The following is a 10,012-nucleotide window of genomic DNA, read 5'->3' as shown; positions in this document are numbered from 1 at the left end:
ATAATAATAATAATAATAATAATAATAATAATAATAATAATAATAATAATAATTGCAATAAGCATAAGATTTCCATAGAAGTACGCGAGAGAAGCTTGCGAAATCTAGTAACTTCTTGACTGTTTGCACTTTCGCAATAAATGTGTGTGTGTAACAGAAGTAAACTACTTCATAAACAAAAAAACTGCACTGGACGCTGCAACCAGTAACCTTGGAGGCTTCCTANGAGTTTCTGTGGCCTATAAACGGAAACCCCGACAATCGTTCAGAATCACTCTGTATTAGCTTCACTTTAGTAAGTCGTAAACCTGGGCCGCGCCATAGCTCAAGCGGTTAGTCGCTGGCTTCCCACCGCGCCGGCCTGGGTTCGATCCTGGGTCTGGTCAAGTGGGATTTGTGGTGGACAAAGTGGCGTTGGGGCAGGTTTCCTCCGAGTACTTCGGTTTCCCCTGCCAATCTTCATTCCACCAATTGCTCCACAATCACCCTCACCTATCATCTGGGGCCGGTACAGTAGGCCAGAAGTGGCCGCAGTACAAGGGACTTGTCAGTCCCACCCCACTAGCAACAATAAACAAAAAAACAAAACAAATTACCTCAGGAAATGAAGACAAATGAGGACATAAGACACAAAGGCAGGAACACTCGTCACCTCTTGCTCCAGGTTCTTCATTTCCTTCTGTTTTATACGTCACAAATATCTCTTATTATTAACTACGTTTCTGTCTGCCTAATCTAACTATCCATCTACATATCTACTTATATATATATATATATCTATCTAATCTATGTGTCTGTCTACCTACCTAATTTGTATGTCTGCCTAATTACCGACCTATTTTGTCTGTGTCTGTATATCCATTTTGTAAGTCTGTCTGTCGACCTATCTATAAAGACCATATCTGTCTGCCAGTTTATTTAACCGTGCTTCTATCTATCTATATCTATCCTTCGGTGAGGGCAAATTGCTCCTGGTTCTCGCCAGCACAATCATTCCTGATACCGGGTCCCGTAGGACTCGTGACCGCATTTTTCTGTCTGAGGATTCTAGGAGCCGTGCTACTATTCTCAAGACCATCTACCCCTCAAACTTGCGTCCACCTCTTTATACTACATCTGATAAACACTAGGTGGTCCATACCTTAGTCGATGTACTTGGGCGTTTCTCTTATATTTACCAAATGGCTTACGATTATGTGACAAGACTTAACGTTCGTATTCCGTTTCGCATGAGACAAGCCGTTGCTTTGGCAAGGCGTTTCCTTCGTGAATTGTGTATGTGTTGGTTATATCTAATCTTTTCTAACCCCTTGTAGAGTTCGTAGTTTCAGAAATAAGAATTCCCCGTATTGAATCTGAGGTCCTGACAGCAACGGCAATGAGGTCTGTCTTCTAGGATGTAGTCCTGTGAAACACAATCGATGACTCGGAGAAATATATCACATCAATCTTCAGGGTCGAAGAGTACGCTAAGCAAGAAACCATCAAGAAGCAAGCAGTTTTGCCTACAGCCTATTTCATAATGGTTTCTACTTGTTACGCAGTGGTCTATCTATTGCTATTGCTTACTGTACGCCTTTGGGCGACATTTCAGCTGCCTCAAACACTCCGACAACCCACGCCTGCTGAAAGGATCAGTATGGACTGGAGGTACTTCAAGGAAGGTGGTTCTGGGTTGTGGCCGAATTTAATCTTCACTTCGTACTACTGGTAGAGTTCCTGGTCTTCAGAGGTCCCTGGTTCTCGGAAATTATCTTGTAACATTGGGGTCCACTATCGCTTACATTCATTTACACTACTTGCAAAATAATTAAGGAGTGAATTAAATTACACAACATGGTCGGTCCCTACATGCATCGCTCTGATTCGACAGAGATACTATATGGATTCACTTACTTTGATTGCAAATAAGAATGAAGGTGAAGACGCGGCTTCATAGCCCCACGGAGCGCCGTCAGTAGGCTGTCGAGTGTAGACTCCCCTAACACTTTGATCTCTATTCTGATGATTATCGCTACCGACCTAAGGACTATATAATTAAAACCGCTGCCAGTCAGAACTTCCTCACACTTTCCAATATTAAGGCTACTATATAGGCGCAACCGCTACGTCACCGTTGGCAACGGTAGCTAGCTCGCGCAAGACAAATTGTGTACTTTCCTAGTTTCTTCATCGCACTAAACTGATCGGGCGTCTTTTAACTCAGGGGTGTCAATCTCCTTCCTTAGGCCCGCAGACATAATAATACTCGCAGTTTGGTCTACTTTTCGAACCTAATGATGGATCTTAACCAGATTGCATGCCCTTATATCCCGGAAGACAGACTTCATCATTTCCTTTGTGTACAATAAGAAATGAGAGACAAGAAAAGCAACTAAGGAAACAAAGTCTCCGTGACTAATAAATCTGGTGCCCTCAAGCCTCCGGAACTTGTATCACCAATAAGGACATAATATCCCTAACTGAAACTCTTCCCGACTGCAGTATAATTTCATAAAGGAAGGGTGACAAATTTCAAGGGATGCACTTCCTGAGACCTCAAAGATGTACATATACAGAAACATCAGAAAAAAATAAATGGATAATCCCTACGTCAATAGTACAATTTCGACAGTTCAATTTATTACAGTACAACCCATACTCAGTTGCTTGACTTAATATTTTCTTTTGTTTAACGATCAGTTTCAATGGTTCGAAGTTCACAAACCCAGTGTTAAAGTACTTCCTCACTCACTCATGGAGCTGACCCCTTTTTGAGAAGCCGCAAATTGTTCAGCCACTCAAGAACTTCCCAGCATTTTTGGAACCCGAAAGTTCATTACCGTGTTCACAAGAGTCCACCATTGGTCTTTATCCTGAGCCAGAGCAATCCAGTCCATACTATCCCAACCTATCTCTGTAAGATCCATTTTAATATTGCCCACCCACCTACGTCTTGGTCTTCCCAATGGTCTCTTTCCTTATGGTTTTCCCATCAGTATCCTATATGCATTCCTCTTCGTTATTTGTGCTATTTGCCCTGCCCACCTCATCCTCACTGACTTGATCATTCTAGTTATACTTGGAGAAGGGTACAAGTTATGAAGCTCCTCATTATTCACTTTTCTCCAACCCCCTGTCGCTTCATCTATCTTCGGTGCAAATATTCTCCTCAACACCCTGTTCTCAAACACCCTGAGTCTATATTCTTCCCTTAAAGTCAGAGACAAAATTTCACACTCATACAGAACCTCAGGTAAAATTATAGTTTTGTATATTCTTTTTTTTTTCGACAGGAGACGAGAAGACAAAAGGTTCTGGACTGAATGGTAGCAAGTATTATCGGGTTCTGATTTGTTACAGTCGTTCCCAAATATTGGAACTGTGCCACATTTTCAAAACATCTGTTACCTATCTTTGTGTCGTGATTTTGCCCTGCATAATAAAATACATCCATTTAAAGTTTTCCCACAGTTAAGTGTTCAGATCCAATGTTTCCGAAAGAGGCCTTAAATAGGTGTTTCAGTCTATTCCAGTAGTCTGCTCTTGCGCGCGCACCATCAGTATTGTTTTCTAAAAGAGGTAGGAGTGTTGTCTTGAACACATAGTCAACTGCATCCAAATGTAGCGAACTCATGCTTACCTATATCAATGGAAGGCCAGATAAACTTCTGAACCATTCATTTAAATACTTTCGTCAATGTAGAAAATCTAGCACAAATGATATATCACTAGTTCTAATACGAGTTACGAACACAGAACTTTACGCAAGTACTTAGGTTTGCAATATAATTACGGGTAAGGAACCTCTTTCAATAGAAACCCAGACACAATTAGTATCACATACATCTTCAGTATATCAGAGATAAGTGAAGTTTCGTGAAGTTTTATTTCGTAATGGAGCCGAATCAGAGTGTCCTGCATGAAAATGTAAGTGGAACAATTTATATATTTCCGCAGGCCACCAGAAGCTGTTCCGATATTAAAAGACGACTCTACATCAGGAGAGATAATAGTGGCCCCCAATGGACGTACTCCGGGGAGTGACGATCCTAAGGAAGAGGACAACCTAAGAGAAAACATTCACTCCTCTTCCACACGCGGTGCAGTAGCACAAGTGAGTTTACCCATATCTGAAGCGTCTTATTTTTATGTTATGAACACTGTATCCCTTTCATTGATGAGAATATTTTGATGAAACTTTCTGGGATATTAAGAATCTTTTTGGTGTTTGTTCGTAGAAGCTGGGTTCAGACAATTTATTTTATTTCTTAAGCTCATTTGAATTTGAAACTAAAATAGGAGAGCCAGAAAAGCCAAGTCAGTCATTCAGCTAAATTAGTATAGTGAATTTGCTACCTACTGGACGAGCAGAGTTCAATTAGAATTCTTCTCTTGCACTAATGTGTCTAGACCGGCCCGAGCACCCTTCAGTTCCTCGAGAGTAAAGCGGAGTGAATCTGACAACAGATTTTTATGCAGTGCAGAGATTAACAATGCGTGGATAAATACATCCACACCTGCACAGGTCTTGAAGACGTGGTGTTTCGTCATTAAGCATAAAAAAATTTACCTTAATCTCATATACAATTATGGAGGTCCATGAGAATTAGGAAGCGGTGCGTAAAATTGACCTCCCTATATTTACGGTGACAGTAAAAAAACAAACTCTGTGGATTTAGTCCGCAAGCGAACTATACCGACTGAGCCATCGCCGCTTGTCGGCGAAGTTAGTTCCAACTTTAGCGGATAGAGGTCGGTTTTCTAGACGGGAGCCACTGTTTCTTTGAAATAGTTCCTCAATTATCCTCACGAGGCTAAGTGGACCCCGTTCCAGACTCACTAATTCTCAGAAAATCTGGTAACGCCGGGAATCGAACCCGGGACCCCTATATCTGTATATTTGACCACTATACCATATAGGCGGTCCCAGTGCTAAATGAGATTGTTATAAAGAGTAACATAGATATTCTACATGGCAACATAGAAATGTATCTACTAGCAAATACATCATCATCATCATCAGTAATCTGTCAAGACGACAGGTCCACAGTCTCTTTCAAAACAATTCCTCCACTTAATGCGATCTAGAGCTTTCTCCTTCAAATGACAGTATCCTCTTCTGTCCCCAAGGTCATCCAGCATCTTCTTACGTCTTCTTCCTCGTCTTCTTGTCACTTCTATCCGCCCATCTATCTTTCCTTCGATAGCTTCTTTTAGAAGGCAGTTTCTGCGTAAAACATGACCAATCCAATTAGCCTTCCGTTTTCTTATTTCATGTAGGATATTCCTCTGCTCACTGACTCTAATTAACACTTCTTCATTTCTCACATAATCGGTCCAACTGATCTTCTCCATTCTTCTCCAACACCACATTTCGAAACTTTCCAGATGTTTCTGATCTACTGCCCTAAGTGTCCATGTTTCAGCCCCATACAGAGCTATGCTCCAAATGTAGCATTTCACTAGTTTCTTCCTCAAATTTAAGTCCAATTTGCTGGTAAAAAGATTCTTCTTCTTGCTAAATGCAGCTTTTGCCATGGCAATCCTGGATTTAATTTCACAAGTACACCTTCCATCATCTGTTAACAAGCTACCCAAATATTTAAAACATTTCACGTTCTCCAGTTGTTTTTGGTCTATCTAGCAAATACAGATGAAATTAATTTACATATGCATGACAAACACAAGAATCAGCAACGAAGCCCTAGGCGTGATATAAACATATGTATCATTTCAGAATGTTTCAAAATATAAGTACGGTATTTGGGAATAATAGCAGACAGACATGACTTTCATCATGAAATTAGAAGAATAAATTCTGGACATGTTTATAATTATCTAGTCTGATAATTTTCGTCAACCTACCAACTCTACAAATTTCTGAACAAGATATTATAATTTTGCCAGTTATTCTGCATGCTTGTGAAACATGGTTTCTTGGTTTTATACAATAGTTCGACAGTAAATGCTGGAGAAAACACTGGGGGGAAAACCCGTTATATCTCGTAAACAATTTTCCCATATAAAATTAGTGACTTAGGAGGTATATCTCCTTATGGAGCGTTCCTTATTTCACACGTAAATGCATAGCATTTAACATATTGTAACGGATTTGATCACCGCGATGTCAGGCAACATCTCTGTAAACACGGCCCGACAAAAAACAACAGAGATCTGTAGATCCGATCGACATACCAATAGACTGGCTGAATAACGATCACGTGATATGTGTTTACTATAGGTCCGTGTCCGTTCCGCGGCTATATACGTGACAGAATTCGTTCAGGGCAGTTACGACTAGTAGTAGCGGCAGAAGCACGCGAACAAGCAAGCAAGTTAGTTCTCGGTAGGAGAAGGGCACGGGAAGTTCATAGTTGAAGAAGAATTAGACGTCCTGTGAAAACTTAACATGTGATTAGAAGACTTTATTTATGCGTAATATTTGGAGTGTGTAATTCAGTGAGACTGTTATAGTTCCTGCGTTATAAATCAGTGAAGACTACTGCAGATAGACTGAAAAGATTAGGGCGGAGTGATTGTTAAGTGTGCAAAGTAGTAACAGAGTAATAATGAACTGTAGTTACGACCCGTAAGTGGTTAATAAATCACATTACACGTGACAATATAATCGGATGTTTGTGGGTTAAAACAAAACAGGTTTGTTTCCCTTCCTTATTAACATACATATTATTGAAAGCAATCACTAGTGATGTATAATAATTCAATTCAATTAATTTATTAAAGTGGTAGACATCATCTGCAAAGCTAATTGCAGGAAATACTGCAAAAAGCTCAATAAAGGAAAAACGTAAACAAGTACAGTATGCGCCAAAAATTCAGTACTGAAACTCGCGCATCTCGAAAGCGCATGTGCTTTTGTCGACGGGACATAGCTCCAGCCGCACATGTTCCCAGTAGTGAAAAGGAAGATTTTATGCAGTTGTTGGAAATGGGTCTCTCGACGGAGGAGAAGTATTCATAGTTGAGTATTATTTCCTCTCATACGGAAGAGGTCGCCAGACAACTCGCTTCCTCCGTTTTGAGCGGCCAGATGTTATCGTCCAGAAACAGCTACATAGTACACCTGACGATACGGTGTGCCGTCTCAGCACACGGTATATTAGGCCACTATTTCATGCTCTTACCGTCACCCAAGAACGCTACAGGGACATGGTGATCTGACAATTTCTTGAGGATCTGAGAATGCTCGGTCGTGCAAGAGACCTTCACATGAATAGACAGTGGTATCAACAGGACGTCTTTTCATTTCAGTACTATAAATTTTGGCGCATACTGTATTAACAAAGCAGAAAAACAATTAACAAGATACAGGAAACTAAAAAATATACGAGTAAAGAAAACTATGGATTTGAACAAATAGATCTTATACGTGTACATTATTAAGAGCGTTAATAATGTCAATTCACGAAATGGACTTCCTGTTTAATGCATCAATATACCTGAAAATAACATCTTCCGCAAAACACGTAAAAATAAAAAACAGAAAAATCTTTGCTTAACCGAGTAGGCTAATTCTGTTTAAATTATTTAATGTTTGCTTGACTCAGTCACTGTAATGAAGCTGCAGATGGCACAAGCGAACTGAAGTTTAGACTGGAACACGGTATTGTACAAAATCAAGATGATCGATAGGAGAAGAAACTAAAAAGCTGTGAACAATGTTGTCTTCTGGGATGTAGCGCCGTGTACATCTAGTGTAAACCGACGTTTTGGAGAAACGTATCGCTGCTGTCTGCAGCCACTTCCTCACACACACGCTTGCGTATTTTTCTACCCTGAAGATGGAGGCGATATGTTCCTCCAAAACGTCGGTTTACACTAGATCTACACGGCGCCACAACCCAGAAGACGGAATTCTTCGTAGTCACCGCCGTGAAAACCTCAAATCTTACAAAATAAAAAGGTGACGATTCATTTCAATCGTTTACGTGTATTTATATATGTACTTAAGTCATCACAGAGAGTCAGAAAAAAATAAAAACGATTACAACAAAAACAAGCATTTACTTGCTTACTTACTTACTTACTCATGGAGCTGAGCCCTTCTGGAGGAGCTGCCAATTCTGCAGCTACTCAAGAATTTCCCAGCACATTATGGAACCCGAAGGTTCATTACCGTGTTCACAAGAGCCCTCCACTGGTCCCTATCCTGAGCCAAATCTATCCAATCCATACCATCCCATCCTATCTTTCTAAGATCCATTCTAATATTGTCCACCCACCTACGCCTTGGTCTTCCCTGTGGTCTCTTTCCTTCTGGCTTTCCCACCAATATCCTATATACATTCCTTGTCTCCACCATTCATGCTACATGACCTGGCCACCTCATCCTCCTTGACTTGATCATTCTAATTATACAAGAGTACAAGTAATGAAGCTCCTCATTATGCAGTTTTCATAAAAACACACATACTAAGAGAAAACAAACAAACAAACAAATCAAAGAGGTAAATCGTTCAAATTTATTAATGTTAATATAAGTTTCTAAAAAAATCTGTTGATTCACAAACTGTGGTACCAACAGGAGCATATCCAGCTGAGGGACAACCTCTGAAGGAGCAACTGAACATAGAAAAGTTAAGTATGTTCCGAGCAAGAACATCAATGCAGACGGTTTCTAGGACACAGGGGCAATATTCACCGCCATTACAAACATTTATCATCTAAGTGAATACGCCTGGTATGCAGAACGTGTAAATTAATTTTTTTTTTCACATAAATACCATACTGACACTAATACTTTTGCAAAGGATTGCAGGTGTTCTTTGCATGGGTTGAAGCTTATTGCAGTCATTAATCGTAATATAGTTCCAAGCAACAGAACATGCTCAGACTTGTCCTTAGGTCTGACCAAAGCAAAGTATAGCATCAGCAAGCTGTCTGTCGTGAAAAAAACAAATGTGATAGTAAGAATTAACCTTATCAACGTCATTGCATGTGAAGAAAATAAAATAAACCTTGTGATAAAAATGAAGTGTATCTTCAATATTTACACACAAATCCTCACTACAATCACTTCGAAATTAATTAAAATTTCCATGAATATACTAACATTTTAGCATTTTTGTTTTCATCGTGAGAGAAATAACTCNCAAACATTTATCATCTAAGTGAATACGCCTGGTATGCAGAACGTGTAAATTAATTTTTTTTTTCACATAAATACCATACTGACACTAATACTTTTGCAAAGGATTGCAGGTGTTCTTTGCATGGGTTGAAGCTTATTGCAGTCATTAATCGTAATACAGTTTCAAGCAACAGAACATGCTCAGACTTGTCCTTAGATCTGACCAAAGCAAAGTATAGCATCAGCAAGCTGTCTGTCGTGGAGAAAACAAATGTGATAGTAAGAATTAACCTTATCAACGTCGTTGCATGTGAAGAAAATAAAATAAACCTTGTGATAAAAATGAAGTTTATCTTCAATATTTACACACAAATCCTCACTACAATCACTTCGAAATTAATTAAAATTTCCATGAATATACTAACATTTTATCATTTTTGTTTTCATCGTGAGAGAAATAACAAAAATAGAGGTGTTTCCGTCACACAAACAAATGTTCGTATGAATCAACTGACGGCATATTTCGGTCCAGATTGGCTATCATCAGGTGAATCATGAGGAATATTTTGATAGAATACATTAAACTAAAATGCTAGTATAATATTTTGTTAGTAAAAATACATACCATGTATACACATATAGAACATTTAAAATCTAATATATATGTTGCAGTAATTTGGATGTATTCATCACCATTAGTGTATTCCTCAAGAATGACCTGAAGATGGTTTATCTGGGACGAAATATTTTGCGATTTGACTAATAAAAACGTTTGCTTTTGTGACTGTAACACCTCCATTTTTGTAAGATCTGAGGCTTTCACGGCGGTGACTATGAAGAAAGCAGTCTTCTGGGATTTGGCATCGTGTATATGTGGTGTTAACCGACGTTTCGGAGGAACGTATCGCCTCCATCTTCAGGGTACAAGGAAAAATATAG

At 39.3% G+C, this 10,012-nt stretch overlaps 1 protein-coding gene across 1 annotated transcript in view; it reads left to right on the top strand.

Moving 5' to 3' along the window:
• LOC111868128 overlaps window positions 1-10,012 on the top strand; it is a 69,252-nt gene that overhangs the window by 10,551 nt on the left and 48,689 nt on the right. The window contains exon 2 of the mRNA XM_023858535.2: window positions 3,940-4,096. Coding sequence (XP_023714303.1) covers window positions 3,940-4,096 — 157 coding nt within the window. The remainder of the gene's footprint in view (window positions 1-3,939; window positions 4,097-10,012) is intronic.

Source organism: Cryptotermes secundus, unplaced genomic scaffold, assembly GCF_002891405.2.
Source record: "Cryptotermes secundus unplaced genomic scaffold, Csec_1.0 scaffold1907, whole genome shotgun sequence".
Classification (NCBI taxonomy): Eukaryota; Metazoa; Arthropoda; class Insecta; order Blattodea; family Kalotermitidae; genus Cryptotermes; species Cryptotermes secundus.
This window is presented reverse-complemented; position numbering and strand designations above follow the sequence as displayed.